The following is a 19,596-nucleotide window of genomic DNA, read 5'->3' as shown; positions in this document are numbered from 1 at the left end:
TTCTAACTTTCTAGAACTAAGAAGCTGTTTCTTGCCCATACATCTTCTTTTCTAGATTTTTACACATAAATTTTATTGATTCATTGTTACATTTAAGTGTTAAATATCTGGAAATTATTTTTCTAAATGTATAATACAGGGATATAGTCTATTTCCTTATAAATGGGTGGTCAGTTGTGCCAGTAGAATTATTAAAGAGCATGTTTTTCTTAATTAAAATATTATGTTTTATAAGTTGTTATACAATTGTCTTAAATGTTTACATACACTAGGAAACACTTCTGGATTCTTGATCTACTTGTCTTTTTCTATGCCAGCACAACAATGATTTGATCATAATGGTTTATAGCTAGTATCTTCTAATATTTGGAAATCAGACATTCTTTACCATTCTTCTTTTTCATAGCTTTTTATTTCCTCATTATCATACCAAAAATTGGAATTCTAACTGAAATTACATAATATAAGATTATATACTAAATTTGGGAGAAGTGCTACTTTTATGATGCCATTTGTCCCATTTAACTTTGAGGTCTTCCTGTTTGTTCATATTTTCTTTATCTAGATTCTATGCCTTCCCTATGAATAATTCTGTGTCATTGTTTTTGTCATTATTGTAAATGGAGTTCTTTTCCCAATCTCTTTTCTAAGTACTTGTTAGGATAGATAGAAACTATTGGTCTTTATACATTTAACTGGAATATGGTCATTACACTTAATTATGTTATTAATTTTGGGGTAATTTTAATACATTATCCTTAATTATTTAGGTATTCTGTCACATCATTGGATACCAAAATAGCACAGGAAATTTTATTTTAATTGAAATAGTTTTAGAGCTTTAGTGGTTAGGATAATATTTGCTGGTTTTAATTTTTGTAAGTATTTCTATTATATTTAAATAGTATTCTTCAATTTCCATTAAATGTAGAATTCTCTTTAGGGATAACTCTTTAATTTTATCAAATGCCTTTTCCACATCTACTGATATGAACATATATTGTTCTCTTGGATAATTTGTTACTGTAGAAGAGTAAGTTAGTGGTTTTCTGAAACTAAATCATCCATACAATTATAGAATATATTTATTTGACCTTAATGTATTATCCTTTGAAAGTATTGCTAGATTCTGTTTGCTATTATTTCATTTGATTTTTGGATATATATTTATGATAGAGATTGTATTATGCTTTTTGGTAGGACCTTAATCACGTTTTGGTATTAAAGTATATACGTTTATGAAATGAAATGTAATGAAGCTATCTTTATCTATGTGAAATATTTTAAATAACATTGGAATTATTTTTTTTAAGGTTTTATAAGACTTGGCTGTAATTTTCATCTGCTATTCATGCTCATATTTTTAAATAAAAATTTTATTTCAGCATATTTTTACATTTTCAGAAAAATTTTGAAGTACCAAGAGATAACCTGTCAATATCCCACACTGAGTTTCTATTTTAACATTTTATATTAATATGGTGTATTTGATTTAATTAGTAAAGCAATTTTGGTACATTATTATTAACTACTTCCATACTTCATTTAATTTTTTTTTGGTTTTTACCTAATATCTTTCTGTTGTTCACTGCAGTTAACATATTTGATAAAGAATCAGTTTGATTTCCTGAATCTTGTTCTTCTTCAAACTTCATTTTAAGGCTTATTCTGTTGTGAGCCACCAGGGAGAAATAGAAAGAATCCAAAATTTGAAGTCAAATAATCTTAATTCAATAGTTTTCATCTCTTACCAACACTGAAAATGGTCATATAGTGTAGTGTGGTTAATTTGCATTAAAATTGTTTTGCAGAAAGTAAGAAATGCTGAACCAGATTGTTTATTTTGTGTTATATGTAATTACAATTCTGTTATCAATTTTTTTTAGCAGTGCATTCATTCCAGACTATGCAAGAAACATTTACCACAATAAGAGATAAAAAAAGATGTACCTTTCTCATTTACAAATATTTTCCAGTCTTGAAATACTGTGCACCATCCTGGTTATTGAACCATAAGAAGGAAATACTAGCTGAGAAATATACAGAAAAGAGCAGCCACAGTCAAGGGAATATACATTTCATGTTAAACATTTTTTTAAAAAAAGACTTTGTTACGAATGCAGAATTCTGAGAAACCTAGTATTAAAAAAATCGGGAGTATTAGTATTAATAAATTAGTATTTATAAACTAGTATTAGTATTAATAGTAATACTATAAACTAGTATTAGTATTAATAAACTGGTATTAATAAATTAAAATATAGGCTGTACTTCAGTGGAGTGATATTAGATAGGATCTGGCCAGAAGACTTAGAAACATTGGAGTCCTGCCATTGATCTGCACCCCTTTTTGTGAAGTCCTAAAGATAAGAACATTCACCAAGGAGGCAGGCAAGGTAAAGAAACATTGTATGCCTAGCCGGGACTTCGGTCACAAACTGCCCTGGGACTTCGGTCACAAACTGCCCTTTTCAAGTGAAAAGAGACCCTATGACGAACTCTTTTTGTCAAAATTAGGTTAGGTTCAATGGCTGAAAGTCTTAGACAGAAAGCATATTGTAAAGAGTAATCTGGGCCGCTGTAGATGTTAGTGCTGGATGAGGGCATGAGTGCCTACAGTAACACTGCATGGGTTAGATCTGAATTTGCTCTTTGGGTTGACATCCTTGTTTGAATATCAAGGACAACTGATGTCATTATAGAACGTCCTATAGGAGGCTAATTTATAAACACCACTGAATCATCCTCCAAAGCATATGGATTTCTTTGTCTTTTCTCTGTGACTTTTTTCTTCCTGATATAGTAAATGTATTCTAGATATTCTGAATGGGTATCAGTGGCAGTTTGGAAAAGAAGGTTAGAATAACATTGACAAAACTATGAGGATTTCTGCAAGAATGCAGGAAGAATTGAAGTCAGTGAGAAAGGGTCACTGATTAGTATCTATTTCCCAGTAGAAAGAGGAGGTTTCCAAAATACTGCAACATTCGTTTTCTCACATTTTATACATATTATCATCTCGTTTTGGATTATACATGTCTCTTATCTCATTAGAATGCATGAGGACAGGGACTTTCTTATATCTTTCTTTCCCCATGACTTAGCAGGTTGGGAACCTACCGTATACACCTAAAAGTTTTTTTTTAAAGTGAATAAATAAGTTATTCAGTTAGCTATTGAATATAAAAAAGAGGCATTACAGATACATCATTGAGAAGTACATAGCCTTGTATGGTCAGTATGGCACTACTAAGCCATATGGGGGCAAGACATGGTCAAGGTAGAATTTGTCTAAGCCTTTAAGGATGTTTAAAATCTGGATAGGATCTTGCAGGAAAAAACAGCCTGAGAGAAGTGGAGGTGAATTCTGACATAGATTCCTTAAGACCTAAGGAGAAGCCAGGTTCCTTTTGCCCAAGGCCAGGAGACATATTTAGTGGGTGGACTTGGCTTGCTCAATGCCTTTTCTTTGCTTTACAGAGAGATAAATCAGTATCGCGTTGTCTGGCATCTGGCAACAGTCACTTGCACTTGCATGGCTTCAGCTGCTGAGCTTTTCGTCTCCTTCCGCCGTTCCCCGTTTCTTAACACCTCACCGCCCCCTGGTTTTCTCTTAGCACGGTTTGGAGTCTCTACCGCTTAACATCAGAGTTGCTTTTGCTCTGTGGATATAAATGTAGCTGTAGTAGGAATGGGGAACCTAAACTCTGCCTCATGCTTATTGCTTTTTTCTTTCCTAGTTTTTGCTGAGTCTTTTCCACCGGTTTATAGGGAAATGGATCCAGGTCAGGTTAGTCTTCATTCTTTCTAACGCGTTTTCTAGGGCTCATCTGCACAGTGAAGGGTTAGGGATCTAATGCAGTTTCCGCAGTGAAAGGAGATAGGAGGTTCGGTCCCACCTTCTTCTGGAGGGCTTGGGGCGCGAGGCGGAAAAGGCTGGCAGCCCGGTGCGCATGCTCTGAGACCCGCGACTGTTGCTCCGATTCTCTCACCCAGGGTTGGGGCCTGCCTCCTTCCAGGCTTCCGGGGCGGAGAGAAAGGGGCGGAGCCAGGACCGGACGTGTGGGGGCGGTGGCCTACTACCTAATCCCACTTCTTGGAGGAGTGTCTGTGATCTTTGCTGGGAAATAGATACTGGCGTGCGGAGTCTCCTCTCTGGCCGCTCTTCTTTCCACTTTCCCATGGGGCTAGAAATCGATTTGAGGGAAATTTGACACCCATGAGCGGGTGGGGAGAGAACCCCGACGGTGGTTCCTCTAATGACAGGCGTTCTGCCGCGGCCTCTTCTGACGGGTGTCGGCCTGCTTTTGCTCCTCGACCGCTCTAGCCACCTGGTCCTTATTCCTATTCAGTCCCGCACCCACCAGCGCCCTCCGACGCTATGTATGATCGAGCTCCCCGCTTGCTCATGTTGGCCGAAGGTGGCAGCACTGAGGCCCATGTGGGTCCTGGGTCCTACCAGGTCCCTTTCCCGAAGCAGCAGGCGACAGGTAAGACGTAGGGAACGGCAGGCCTGGGATACGCATCTCTTCTCTAGTCTGTTCCGCTGCTGTGCACCTGTGAACTACACAAAGTGAAATGGTCCCTTTGTATATTATAAGTAGAGCAAAACGTGAAGCAGGCAGGGAAAACACGGTCCTTCTGGTGCAGGCGAGAGCTGGTAATGCCCTGGGTCACCTTTCACAAGGCTGGTGTCGGGTGGCTAGGACTTTTGATTCTACAGTGGTTGCCTTTATATATATAAATAATATATAATAATTATATTATTTTAGCCATCTATTTATTATTTTAATCATTTAATAATTTATTTTAATTATTTAATAATTTTAATTATTATAAATTCTGTTATAATTTATATATTTTATATAATGTATATATTTTTTGATTTTTTGTGGAACTGAGGTTTTACTATGTTGCCCAGGCTGTTCTCGAACTTCTGGGCTCAAGCAGTCCTCCTGCTTCGGCCTCCCAAAGTGCTGTGATTACAGATTACAGGCCTGAGCCACTGGTTGTACAGTTTAGATCTAGGATTTTCATTTCTTGTCTATGTTGACCGTTTGAGTCTCCAAATCCTGTATCTTACCTCCTGCTGTCTCATGTCTTTGTAATCTTGTCTTCTTCACACACATACCTCCCATTAGCCAAAGAGACATTTATTTAACTAAGATATAACTTTAAGAAAGTTTCCAGTTAGAAATTCAATGTGGAATACTAATATATACAACTTTTTTTTTTTTTGAGTTGGAGTCTCACTCCGTTGCCCAGGCTGGAGTGCAGTGGTACGTACGCTCATGGCCACCCCAGCGTTGTCATGCTGGGCTCCAGCAGTCCTTCTGCCCCAGCCTTCCAAGTAGCTGGAACTGTAGGCGCGTGCTACCACGCCTGGCTAATTTTTGATTTATTGTAGAGATGAGGTCTCACCAAGTTGCCCGGGTTGGTCTCGATCTGGTGGGCTCAGGCAATCCACTTGCCTCTGCCTCACAAAATGCTAGGATTACAGACTGAGTCACTGAGCCTGGCCACATATATAACTTTTATACTGCTATTTTGCAATGTCATTTAAAGATAGTCCTGTTTTTTCAGACTGTAGCTTCTGACTTTTCCCATCTTCTCCTTGAACATATTTTGTGAGAGCCCCCTTTCCCCACACTGTATGAAGAATAGCTAGCTATATTCTTGAAAAATGGAGTGGAGATGGATAATTTCAATAATTATTTGCTCTTCTCATTTTGTAGTTAGTGACTCAGGCAAAACTTTTAACTTCAAAGTTGCTTTCTATTTTTTCTATTCTAATGATTTTCTGGATCTAAATACCATCTAAATGATAGTTTTTCTTAACCTACATTTTCCCTATACTGTACCTATACTATGTATTTTTAAACAGATACCAGTATCTATTATTCTATTGACAGATCAGATAATCAATCAGATTAGGGTTGGTTTAGGTTTCTTGGGGTAGAGTACCAATTTGTCATCTGTCAGTGTTTCACATTTTGAATTTTACTGTTTACAGCATCTGATATCAATATTCTTGCAGCTCATGATATGTCTTTATTTTAAAGCAGTTGAACTGTTAGAAGCATTAACACCCCCCACAGATTACTGGCTAACAACAGCCACTCAAAGTTTTTACACTTATGATAATGTTCAATCCATATTTTATTTTGACACAATTGACCACTTTCTTGTTAGAAACACTTCTGCCCATGGTACCTGTAACATTATTTTTTTCTGATTCCCAACTATATTGTCCTGGAAGAGCGTCTGATACATGGTTTGGACCTAACAAACATTTGTTAAATGCTGAATTAGGGAATCATTTTCTCCCCCTCTCCAAACATCCTCATAGCCTTCTTCAAAGGTTTTTATTTTTCTAAACACCTTTTAAATGTTTATATACTGTGCTTTCCATCCTTTGCTTGTTGCTTATTCATTTCCATAGCTTCAACTACTATCCATATTCTGGTTCTGGTGACTCCTACAACAAAGTTCCTAGAGATATAGGTGATTTACATCTCCAAGGGGAGCTTACTCCTGATCTTGAAGCCTTCAGCATTGCCGATTACTTTTTTGGACATCTGCACCTGGCTGGTCACTAGCATCTGAAGTCCTAGGTGTTTGAACTCATAATTTTTCCCATCAATACTGGTCCTTTAAAAAAAAATTCCCTGTCAGTCTATCATAAACTTTAAAACTTTGGAGTTATTCTAGACTCTTTAGTTTCTTCCTGATACTCTTGTTGATCATTAAGATTTTATAATTCTATCTTCTTAGTGTCTCTCTATTTGGTCCTCTTCATTTAACTGACCTTAAGTTACTTCAAGCCCTCATTATTTCTGTTCTGAATTAAATTACTAAAATATTACTTGTTTCCCTTATTTCAGTCTTCAGTCCATCTCCTATCTTGTGGCTAGAGAGGTCTTTATACAGAAATGTTATTTATGAAAAAAAATTCTTTGTAACATCAAAGTTAAAATGATCTTAATCTACTTCTTAACATGGTGCATAAAGTTCTTCATGTTCTGATCTCTGACCTGGTCTCCCACTTGTCCTGATCTTTCCAGGCGCTCACACCTCCAACTTAACATTTAAACATTACAGAAATTTCAGCTGTACAGTTTTCCTAAGTTCACGCTTATTCACCTCTATGCCTCTGTACCAGCTGATACCTTTGTTCAGTATGTCTGTCTTCCTTCTTTACCTGGCTAATTCCTATTTATTTATTTGAGACTCAGCTAAGTAAAGTTGTTCTCTGATTCTACTCTTTCTCAAGTTTTTCTTCTTGACTCCTTAGTGACTCTTTTATAACACGTTGATTCTTTATTATAATTAATGTCAATTTATCTGGTAGCCTCCATTATTTTCAGTTTTTAGCTCAGTACCATAACACATAAGTGTTTTAATTTTTAAAAAAAAGTAATCTGGAAATAAAGCTAAACCTTAGTGAGCTATGTATAGCAGAATTTAAAACTCATAACTTTTGTTAGCTCTACTTAGAGGGCAGTAAGTTTGGTAAGGCTGTTTTACTGTTTTATAGGATTGTGTCTTGTTGACCTATGAGAGAAACTAGAAAATTCTGTGCTTGGGAAATGTGAGCAACTGCATCCTATAGATCCGTATTGTAGCATTACTCAAGGATAACATGCTGATAATCAGTAGAAGGAACTATCAATAGAAGGGACAGGAATCTCTTCAGTGATTTCTCTGCTGGATTCCCTGGCGAGATCATTTAAAAGTAGCTGCCATCTCTTTCCTAGGTACCTTCTGCCTCTCCTGTCATAAAGACCAATAACATGTTGAACTATACAGAAGTATACACAGTTATTTCAGTTAAGGGTCAGGTACATTTTACAGAGTATCGTGTGGAAGAACAGATGTTGGGACTTAATATTTAACTTACTTGTTACCTTGAACTTCATAAGAGATGACCTTAGATGCACATACTCTTCATTCTCAGCCTCTTTCTCCTAACCACTACTCTCTTCTTACTGTAGCTTGCTTGGTCAGATCTCCAGTGTACTGTCTCTATATTTGCCTAAGGAATTTTTTTTCACCTTAATTTGAAACTCCCTTTCCTTGGCTTTAGGCCATTTTATCAAGAAGAATCTCTCCTATCTGGGATCTGCAACATGAAAGGGACAGGACTGAGCTGTTCTTTCAGCTTTCATGAGGTGGGAGAATTAATGGATACTCATATACCAGGTTAGTGAGAGCTGTGCCTGATTCTGTCACAGCTGTCTGTGAGGCAAACATCTCTCATCAAAGTAAATTTTCTCCAGAGACTACCAGCCTAGTATAATATGATAAAAACATATTCCCTTTAATGATGTGACTGCTTTGGCATTATTATGCTAAGGAGCATTTCATTGCGTTTTGAGCTTATTTGCATAATAAATGGCACCCTAGACTAGCTCTACATGAGTTATCTATATTGGTTCTCTGTTAATTATCCAAGCTGGGTGACAATCATCTCCTCAATATATTCTTTCCCAGATTCTTCCCTTCTTTGATGGGTTAGTGGTTAGTTTTATCTGTCATAGAAACACTATCTGTCCATGATCTTGTACACATGTGCACATGCTTATGCTACAATGATGGTTTTATCTAATTAGCCAATAAACTATAAGGAGACTGCATCAGGGAATGCAATCTATCTTTATTTGAGGTTAAGTGAATAATATTTATGCGATTTCTGTGTATGTTGATATTTCTAAAGATGGGTACATGTTTCAAAGACCTAGTCATTGCTTAAATGTGAATACCTTTTTCTTTGTTCTGTGGCTCTGGCTACTGAATTTGTCTTTTAATCACTTACTGTCCACCTTCTTTCTCAGAATGGACTGATTTTTATTGCTTCATGCCAATTGAACTCATTTCTTTTTGTTGGTTACCCTAAATATAAACATTAAGCATACAGATATGAATAAAACAGATAAGTCCTTTCTCTTTTGGAGTTTATCATTATAAACATTTTAATTTTTTGGTGGTTTTACTTTGCCCAAAATTTCATCTTATTGACAAAAGATTCTATATAATTAATTTTGGAAAATTTCAGTGAAGTTATTTTATGAATGCCGACCGTCTTGATTCTCTTTGTTGCCCAATTCATTCATATATATGAATATATTTATATAAATGAATATATATTCCACCATCACTAATATGTTGAATACTTGGAGTATTGTATGTTTGTGTATTCATTTTGATATTCATTTTAGTACTCTACAACTGACTTTGCATTTGTTTAGGTATATTCATTTAGGGGTTCTGCTTTGTTCTGATGACAATTACCTCAGAAATAGCCAGAGTTTAGCTTTCTTAGTTTTCATATCTACTTATCTCACATTACTTTAGTGTCAGTATGGATCTAAACTTTAAAAAACCCTTTAATTGTGAGATATAATACTTATGTAGAAAATCACATAAAATATAAATGTAGACCTTAAAAAGTGAATACTCAGTTTTACTCAAGAGATGGAACTTTGCCAAAATTTCCTTTTCAAGCATAACCTTTTACCCTCTCCTTTGTAGGTAAACACTATCCTGATTTTTATGGTATTTCCTTCCTGTTCCTCATGGTTTGTTAAATTTTCTTGATGAAATGATCTTCTTATTGTTATGAAATGTCTCTCTCATCCCTGTTATTCTTGTTCTAAAATCTGCTTTGTCTGACTTTAATATAGTCAATCTAGTTTTCTTTGATTAATGGATACATGGTATATCTTTTTCCATTCTTTTATTATTATTATTATTTATTTATTTTTTGAGTTAGAGTCTCACTCTGTCACCCAGACTGGAGTGCAGTGGCCGCTCCCGGCCACTGCAGCCTCGACCTGCTGGGCTCCAGTGATCCTTCCGCTTCAGTCTTCCAAGTAGCTGGAACTACAGGTGCGCGCTACCACACCCAGCTAATTTTTTGATTTATTGTAGAGATGAGGTCTCACTGCCCAGGCGGGTCTCGAACCCGTGGGCTCAGGCAATCCACTCACCTCACCCTCCCAAAGGCGTGGGATTACAGGCTGAGCCACCAAGCCTGGCCATTCTTTTATTATTAATCTCTGTGTTTTGATGTTTTAAGAGGGCTTCTCATAGACAGCAGATTGCTTCTTGGGTTTTGGCTAAGATCAAATGTTGTATACATCAGAAAGTTGAATCTTGCTTCTTTTAACCAGTCTGACAATCTCTTCCTTTTATTTGGGATGTTTAGAACTTTTACATATATATATATATTTATTTTAAAGATGTGGGGTACAATTTCAGATTAGGTATACAAGTGGACACCGTACAAGTAAAGTTCTGGCCTCTCTTTGGTCCCCACTTTGCCTGGTTTGAGATCAGGTGCCCTTATTGATTTATCCCACAGTATCCCAGTACTGCCAATCCCTTTCTTATAGTATTATGGTAAATATACAGGGTCCACTTATGAGTGACAACATGTGGTACTTAGTTCTTTGTTTCTGTGATAGATCACTGAGTATTATAGACTCTAAATCCATCCAAGTTGCTGCAAAGTCAGAACTTTTACATTCAATTTCACTGTCAGCATTGTGTGTTTAAGTTTACCCTCTTGCCATTTGCTTTCTATTTGTCTCATCTATTCTTTGTTTCTCTTTTTCTACCTTTGTTGAAGCACTTAAAAATAAATACAATTTTAAAAATGATTTAAAAAATATCCACTATTTGTATATTTGCTACACTTCTTTGTTTTATTTTTAAGTGACTGCTGAGGGTTTACAATATGTATTTCTAATTTATTACAGTCTACTTTGAAATAATATTGCACCACTTCACACACAGTTTATGAACCTCAAAAAGGATGCTTCCATTTTCCTCATCTCATTCTTTGTACTACTAATGTGGTAGTACATTTTACTTCTATGTCTGCTATAATTCCACAATAAATTAAGATTGCTTTTGTTTTAAGCAGTCAGAGATAGTTCTTGACCCATGATGGTCCAGCTTACGATTTTTTGACTTTATGATGGTAAATAAGTGATAAGCATTTAGTAGAAACAACTTGTAGTACTCACATAACCAATCTGTTTTCACTTTTAGTACAGTATTAAATCAATTGCATGAATTAGCACAGTATTAAATCAATTGCATGAAATATTAAACACTTTATCATAAAATATTATTTGTTAGATAATTTTGTCCAACTTGAGGCTAAAGTAAGTGTTTTGAGCAGGTTTAAAGTAGACTAGGCTAAGCTATGATGGGTTAAGTGTATTAAATGCAGCTTCAATTTACAACATTTTCAGTGTATGATGGATTTATTGGGAAGTAGCCACATCATTAATCAAGGAACATCTGTATTTCTAAAAAGTATTAGGAATTGAGAAAAAGCATCTCATGCTAACCCTCATAAAATTTGTTAGTGTATTTTTAATTTCAGAAGTTTGATTGGGATCTTTTTTATATCTTCTCTTTTTCTGCTCATCATGTTGATTTTCCTCTACTTTGTTGAATAGATGGATGATATTTATAATAGATACCTCAATGTCCTTGTCTGCTAATTCCATCTGCTGATTTCTGAATTTATTTTTCATTGACTTTTCTCCTGTTTATGGGTCTTATTTTCCTGCCTCATGCAAGAGCACTATCAGGTAATTTGTATGATTCACTTTATATAATCTGTAGCTTGGTTTGTGTGTGTTCATGTATTTATATGTGTACTGAAATAAATTGGTATCTGTTCTTTGACTACTTACCCTGATTGGTAATGTTTTATTGGTGTTCTGGTTTTCTCAGTTCTACCAGACAACTGTTGTCTTTTAAAATTGAACTTTTAAGAATTTGTGTTCTTGTGGTTTTTGTTACTTATCCAAAAGTCAGTCAGTGTCTGTCACCTGCCTCCCTCCCTCTCTCTTTCCCTCGCTCTCTTCTCCTCTCCTTCCCTCTTTTCCTTCCCTTTACTTTCTGCTTTGGAACAGCCACCTAAACCATCAGTCACTAAATTAATTAATTACCTGGAGTTTTAACATCATCCATGAAGCTTTTCCTAATCACTTCAATGTTGAAGAAAATTTAACGTTCTGAGTTTCTGAGTAATTGTCTTCTATTATGTCATTTAAGATGCTTTTCCTTCTTTAAATTATCTTAATACTTTTCTTAATGCTTCAAGAGTTTTTTAAAGGGTAACTTCTATATTTTGCTCACTTCTTTTATGCTTCAATATCAACATAAATAAATTTTTGATTTCGGTTGTATTTTAATACATGTGAGCCTCAACCCCCCCCATGTATTTCTGGCTTTATATAGAGTATCTTTTATTATTAGTCCAGATTAACAAGATTTTACTGTACTAATTATTACCATAAGTTCTTACAGTAGCACACATTTTCCTTTAGTATACAATGTTTAGTGTACAAGTTTTGAATCTTCACTTTTATTCATTTATTACCTGTAGAATCTAACTGCTTTGTTCTTGTCCATCTCTTCCTTAGTACCCATGTTGCTCAAACTCTACAAATTTTTTCAGTATAGTTCTTGAAATTTTAAAAAATTAGTTTTTTGGTAGACTTTCCAAGATTGTATAATCCTTTGATTACTTGTTCCAGTGAAATGTATATAATGAATTTGTAAACCTTTGTTTATGTCAGGCAATCAAGAAATATTTAGAGTACCACCTATGTGCCAGGGGAAGGATAAATTATCAATTTCCTGCTATAAACTCATTTACATTCTTCCCATCTAGACTTTCTTTACCAGTTTATGAATACTATTTTCTACAAATAATATATACTATTTAAAAGTATAAAACAGTGGTCTTCTGAGGATATAGATGTTTTATCAACTAAATGGCCATTTTTATTTCAACTAGATGTGATTAGAAGACAAAGAGCTTTTATTTATTTGTTTTCCATTGTTCAGTAAGTCCAGTTTTGTAGGTTCTTATATTTAATATATATTAACAAAGAACAGATTTTAACAAAATGTAATAATTTCTGTGTCTAGCTATTAGTTCTGAAGATGTAGTCTCAACAATTGAGGATACTACAGGGTTATTTTGAATGGTTTTTCAGTGAAATTCTTAGACTCTTTCTTATCTTCTGGTGATTTTATTTTATTCTTATAGGTAGTTATGCACCATTTCTTTCTTTGACTGCCAGAGATAGTATTTTTACTGGCGCTTCTAGCATTGAAAAAGTTGTTCCAGGTCCAGGACACTATAATGTTTCTGAAGCACAGGTAAATATAAGAAGTTATTATAATTGTTTTAGTTAATAAGATCATGTTTTCTTCCTCTAGTAAACCAAAATGTCATTTCCCCCTCAGTTTTTTCTTCTTTTGCTTTGTAATCTATATTTTATAATTTGAATAATAGAAAATAAATGTATTTGATATTGGTTACATAAATAGATGTTTTTCATTATTTTGTATATTCTATGTATATACATTATTCTGTATATTCTATGTATATACAGCATTGTTATATGCTACATGGTTCTTGAGAATGGGAGAATAGGATTCTTGAATGAATTATGGCCCATGAAAGTTGCGCAAATGATCAAATACATAGAAAAGGGATGGTAACAAGGTAAATGAATTGATTTTTGTGCCATGCGCTAAAGCTGCAGCTATTGCCATTGTCTCATCTGTCTCTTGTTTCGACAGTCTTAAGAGTCTGTGACCAAAGTATCTTCAATGGTTTATTCATAGTTAGAAATAGTGGCTATAACTCCAATATCATCATAGTCGTGAATATCATCTTTTACCTTTTTCACATAAATTTTGCCTTTATACATACCGGCTCCTAGTTGATTTCAGAAGACCTTGAACTCTCTTGTTGGATGCCCAGATAAGTCCTTGTTGAAGTGTTCAATATAAATTCAAGTTGCAGTTATAATTTATATGATTGTAGATCCTCCAATAATGGCTTTCAAATAATCAGAATTTGAAAAGTTCTTATCTTTTTATATGATCCACTTTTTGTTCAACTTGTAAAATTAATATTTTTGCAAAATAAATCATTAAAGTATTATTTTTATATACCAAAGTTCTTTAAACAGCAATTCTCATCTTTTTAAGGCAGTAATCAAGTAGTGAATTGGCCATTTAACAATAAAATTTGACTCAGTTTTTAAAATAAGGCATCCTTTGTGTATTTCTTAAAAACGGAATATGATGAAAACTAGAGATAGATTCTGTTAATAGTGATTACTAACAACTGACATGTGGAAAGGTCTGTAGGTCAATCAATGACTTAAAAAAATCTTGGCTGATCAATCAAATGCCAATCACTATTACTGTGACTCATCTTTGAAATTATTGTACTATAACTGTTTCTGGATAGCTTTATGATGGAATTTTTTTTTTTTTTAAGTTGGAGTCTCACTCAGTCACCCAGACTGGAGTGCAGTGGCCGCTCCTGGCCACTGCAGCCTCACCTGCTGGGCTCCAGCGATCCTTCCACCTCAGCCTTCCGAGTAGCTGGAATTACAGGCACGCGCTACCACGCCCGGCTGATTTTTTGATTTATTGTAGAGATGAGGTCTTGCTGCCCAGGCGGGTCTCGAACCCGCGGGCTCAGGCAATCCACTCACCTCAGTCTCCCAAAGGGGTGGGATTACAGGCTGAGCCACCGAGCCCGGCTTATGATGGAATTTTATCTAAATTATTAGTCAGTTGGTAATGTTCTGATTTTAAAGAATCCAGATGTGTGTCATGAAGAGGCATGGAAGATCCTCCCGGGGTTTGTTCTGTAATAAACAATGTTTAAAATTAATCTTAACATAAATTTAAACTGTTGCCAATAATCTATATAAACTTCCCTGAAAATAACCTTAGTGTTATTCATGAAAATAATTAACCCTGCAATTTGAATGTGTGTGTGTGTGTGTGTATGTATATTTTTAAGTGAACTTAAAAAATATATATTTTATATATACATAAAAAATCTCTCTCTCTCTCTCTCTCTCTCTCTCTCTCTCTCTCTCTCTCTCTCTCTCTCTCTCTCTCTCTATATATATATATATATATATATATATATTATACGTTCACTTTGGGGATAAAATTTTTCCAGGGGCTTTTATTCCTGCTCCACAACTTTGGGAATGCCTTTTCTGATTCCTGTTTTAAACAGAATGTTTTCTTGCATTCTCTCAGAGTGCTCTAAGTACAGTAAATTTTAGTGTGAATTTGAAGTTAAAACTGACATTTGTCATTCTCCCTTATTATCCTCTTTTACTAGAAATATGTCTTCAGTCAAGATTCTTAACTTTCTCAGGTTGAGTTTTAGAACTTTGTTAAAAATAATTGATATTTATCAAATGGGAATTAATTATAAAGCGCTTATTTTTACCATATCATAATTTTTTTCTCTCTGATTTAGTGCAATATAAAAGGAGGCCATAGTCTACAAAACCGGGAGATACGTTTTAAGAAGTTTATTTCAGATAATCCAGGACCAGCAAGCTATGATCAGTCTTATCCTAGAACGTTAGATATCATGAACAGGAAAGTTCTAGAGGCCCAAAAGCATCTTCAATCAGTATGTTGCTATTTTAAATTATGCTTCTAATGACATTTATTTTAGTTAAAACAGAAAAGTTTAAGTAGATTTGTTGGTACTCATATTATAGTTATTTTGTAATTAAATAAACTTTAGTTTTTAAGTGTATTAGTATTCAACCTACTTTTTGCTCTTGATAAATCTGTGATCACTTTTAATGTCTATAGTGAATAGAAAGTAAGGGAGATTTAAAAAATCAGCTGAGTGGTTTGCCTATACATAGAGGAAACTCTGTATTAAGTACTGTTAGTAATACAATAAAGTTAAAAAACGAAATTCCTAAGCTTTTGCTTAAAATTTAGATGGGAGAGAGACGTAAGGTAGTTATAAATTCAAGACAAAATGCAATAAGTCTAAATGAATGATGATGTAATTAAATACTATAGGAATTTAAAGGAAAACTACTATATTATATGAAGGTATAATTTATAGAGGCTATATGGAGGAGGTTGGTCTTGAGATGGGCCTTGAAGAATAGGACTGAATACACATTCCAAGCATAGAGTTATATGAGTGAAGATGCAGAAGTGGGATTTTATGGAATGCAATGAGATTATTTTAACTTGAGTGAGGAATTTATATAGCAGACTAGTAAGTTATATTTTTTGAATGGTATGTTCATGCTACATGATTAATCATTTGTACATCAAAGACTTACCCCTTTGAAGTAAATATTATCTAGTGGATTTTGGTCATTGTTTGTTTAGAGTAGGCTCCTTCTTCTCCTTTCATAACTTCTTCACATAGCTCATATTAATTACATTTTAATCAGTTCTTTGTTTAGGAGGATATATTTTGGGATTGAGTACTCAGTTGAATAATATCAGTGCATGACAATGGGGTTAAGTTGTATAAGTATATTTAAATATCAGATATTTCATGTGTAGGGACAAAGTAAATATTCATTTACTCATGCAAGAATTTATTGAACATTTGTTGAATGACTGTGTGTCATGCACAATACTAGATGCAGGTAATACATAGGACAAATCACTGGTTCCTGAGATCTATAATTTGAACAAGGAAGAAATGAATGAAATTCAGCACAATATAGTTAAGGAAATGATATCTTAGAGTCATAATACAGTGTTCACTATTAGCTCAAAGTAGAGAGTCTTTGGAGGGAATAAGGAAAACAATTGAACTTGATCTTGAAGGATGATTCACTAAGTAATTTTTTTAAAATGGGAAAAAACATCCCAGGCAGAAAGCCACTTGAACAAAGACACTAAAGTGTCTTGGGGAAGAACAAAGTTCTTTGGATATTTGGAGTACAGGATCTAAGGAAAAGTAATAGGAATAGAGACTGGAGAAGGGGGTAAAAAGACTTTTGGAAAGTTTTGGCATCATGTAAATACTTTCTGAAAGTACTGAATGGGGGGAGGGCATTTGATGCTTTCCTGTTTTAATTTGGTAATTAATCTTATAAGTAACACTGCAATGGCTCAATAGTTGTTTTTAAGTGATAAAAAGATAAAATTCTATGTATTATGTTTGTAACTTAATTGTATATGGGTATGTATGTGTGCATGCATCTATAGCATTTATTTATTTACATAGAAACTTTAGGGATCAATACATTCATAATAAGTTAAATTCCAGATAGCTAAACTAAATCATTTAAATACCAATCATTTTATTTGACATATATACTGTGTGTGTGTGTGTGTATACATATATATATGTATATATATTTTTTCTTATTTTATTTTAGAATGTAAGGTACATGTAAGGATTTACTATGTAAGTAAATTGCTTGAGGTGAGGTTTGGGCTTCTAGTGGATCCTCTTTCCCCCAGTAGCGGTCATGGTACCCAGAGGATAGTTGTATGCCCCTTACTCCCTCTCCCTCTTTCCATCCCTGCCTCCTTTAGCAGTGCCAGGTGTGTGTTGTTCCTACCTTTATGCTTGCATTACCAATGTTTAGGGCCCTCTTATGACTGAGAACATGCGGTATTCACCTTTTTGTTTCTGTGATAGTTCACTAGAAAGATGATCTCTGGCTGCATCCATGTGGTTGCAAGAACATGATTAGTTCTTCTTTATGATTGCATAGTATTCCATTATACTATGCAACCATACACACACACACACACCACATTTTGTATGCAGTGTACTTTTTTTTATAATCAATATTTTTTATTAGCACACTGCTTTCCACAGAGGTTGCACTAGTTTACACTCCCACCAACAGTGTAGAAGAGTTCTATTTTTGACACACCCTCTCCAGCAACTGTTATTTTTTGAGTTATTGATAATTGCCATTCTGACTGGGGTTAGGTGGTATCTCACTGTGATTTTGATTTTCATCTTCCTGATGATTAGTGAGGTTGAACATTTCTTCATGTGTCTGTTGGCTGCTTGGGGGTCTTCCTTTGAGAAGTGTCTGTTCATATCTTTTGCCCATTTTATAATGGGGTGGTTTGTTTTTTTCTTTTCAGCACATTTGAGTTCCTTGTAGATCCAAGATGTTAAGCCTTTGTCAAACCTGGAGTTGGCAAATACTTTTTCTCAGTCCGTAGGCTGTCTCCCTGCTCTCTTGATGGTTTCTTTGGCTTTGCAAAAGCTTGTCAGTTTAATGAGGTCCTACTTGTCTATCTTCTCTCTTATGGCCTGTGGGTTTTGGGTTTTGTTCAGGAATTGGATGCCAGTTCCAATTTCCATGAGGGTATGTCCTTCATTTTCTAAGGTTCTTATGGTTTGAGGTTTTACATTTAGGTCTCTGATCCATTTGGAGTTAATTTTTGTGTATGAGGATAGATACATGTAGTCAGCCAGTTTTCCCAGCACCATTTACTGAATCTTCTGCATGTGGTCAGCCAGTTTTCCCAGCACCATTTACTGAATAGGTTCTCCTCTCCCCAGTGGTAGGTGGTGGAGGCTTTGTCAAAGATGAGTTGGTTGAGAAATTGAGGTTTTGCTTCTGGAATATCAATTCTATTCCATGGTCTATATGCCTGTTCCTGTACCAATACCAAGCTGTTTTGATTATTGTAGCTTTATAGTAAAGTTTGAAGTCTGGTAATGTGATACCACCTGCTTTGTTTTTTTTGCTGAGGATTATTCTGGCTATTCTTGGTCGTTTGTGTTTCTATATGAATTCCTGTGTTGTTTTTTCTAGGTCTGAGAAGAATGTTGCTGGTCATTTGATGGGTATTGCATTAAATCTGTAGATTGCCTTAGGTAGGATGGACATTTTCACAATGTTGATTCTTCCAATCCATGAGCATGGGATATTTTTCCACTTGTTTGTGTCATCTTTGATTCCTTTGAGCAGTGTTTTGTAGTTTTCATTGTAAAGGTCTTTCACATCTCTGGTTAGGAAGATGCCAAGGTATTCATTTTTTTTGTGGCTATTGTGAATGGAATTGTGGTTTTTATTTGGGTTTCTGTTTATTTATTATTAGTGTAAAGAAATGCGATTGTCTTTTGCACATTTATATTATATCCTGAGACTTTGCCAAAGGCCTTTATCAGTATAAGGAGGTTTTTGACAGATTCTCTTGGGTTTTCAAGGTACACAATCATGTCATCTGCAAAGAGAGATAACTTGACTTCCTCTTTTCCTATTTGGATACCCCTGATTGCCTTTTCTTCTCTGATTGCGCTGGCCAGGACTTCCAATACTATATTGAACAGGAGGGGTAGGAGTGGGCATCCTTGTCTTGTTCCAGTTTTCAGGGGAAATGGTTCTAATTTTAGTCTGTTAGGAGTATGCTGGCTGTGGGTTTCTCGTAGATGGCTTTTACTATTTTGAGGTATGTTCCCTGTATGCCTAGATGTTTGAGGGTTTTTATCAAGAAGGGTGCTGGATTTTATCAAAAGCTTTTTCTGCATCTAATGATATATTCATGTTTTTTGTTCTGACATCTGTTGATGTATTTAATTACATTTATGGTTTTATGAATGTTGAACCAGCCTTGCATCCCAGGGATGCAGCCTACTTGGTCATGATGGATGATTTTTGAGATGTGTTGTTGAATCCGGTTCACTAGGATCTTGTTGAGAATTTTAGCATCTATGTTCATCAAAGATATTGGCCTGTAGTTCTCTTTTCTTTGTTGGGGTCTTTACCTGGCTTG

The 19,596-nt window shown here is 35.0% G+C and overlaps 1 protein-coding gene across 1 annotated transcript in view; it reads left to right on the top strand.

Annotated features, from left to right (window-relative positions):
* Positions 1-4,381: 4,381 nt before the first annotated feature.
* The window catches only part of LOC103269411 (sperm-tail PG-rich repeat-containing protein 2), a gene marked incomplete at its 3' end in the record, with an annotated part of 44,557 nt that continues 29,342 nt past the window's right edge, over positions 4,382-19,596 (top strand). Inside the window, exons 1-2 of the mRNA XM_021717065.1 lie at positions 4,382-4,490; positions 13,079-13,191. Of these exons, the coding sequence (XP_021572740.1) occupies positions 4,382-4,490; positions 13,079-13,191 (222 nt within the window). The remainder of the gene's footprint in view (positions 4,491-13,078; positions 13,192-19,596) is intronic.

Source organism: Carlito syrichta, unplaced genomic scaffold (genome assembly GCF_000164805.1).
Source record: "Carlito syrichta isolate Samal-C Ts95f unplaced genomic scaffold, Tarsius_syrichta-2.0.1 Scaffold309239, whole genome shotgun sequence".
NCBI lineage: Eukaryota > Metazoa > Chordata > Mammalia > Primates > Tarsiidae > Carlito > Carlito syrichta.
Note: the sequence above shows the minus strand (reverse complement) of the source record. Positions and strands in the feature narration are given on the sequence as shown.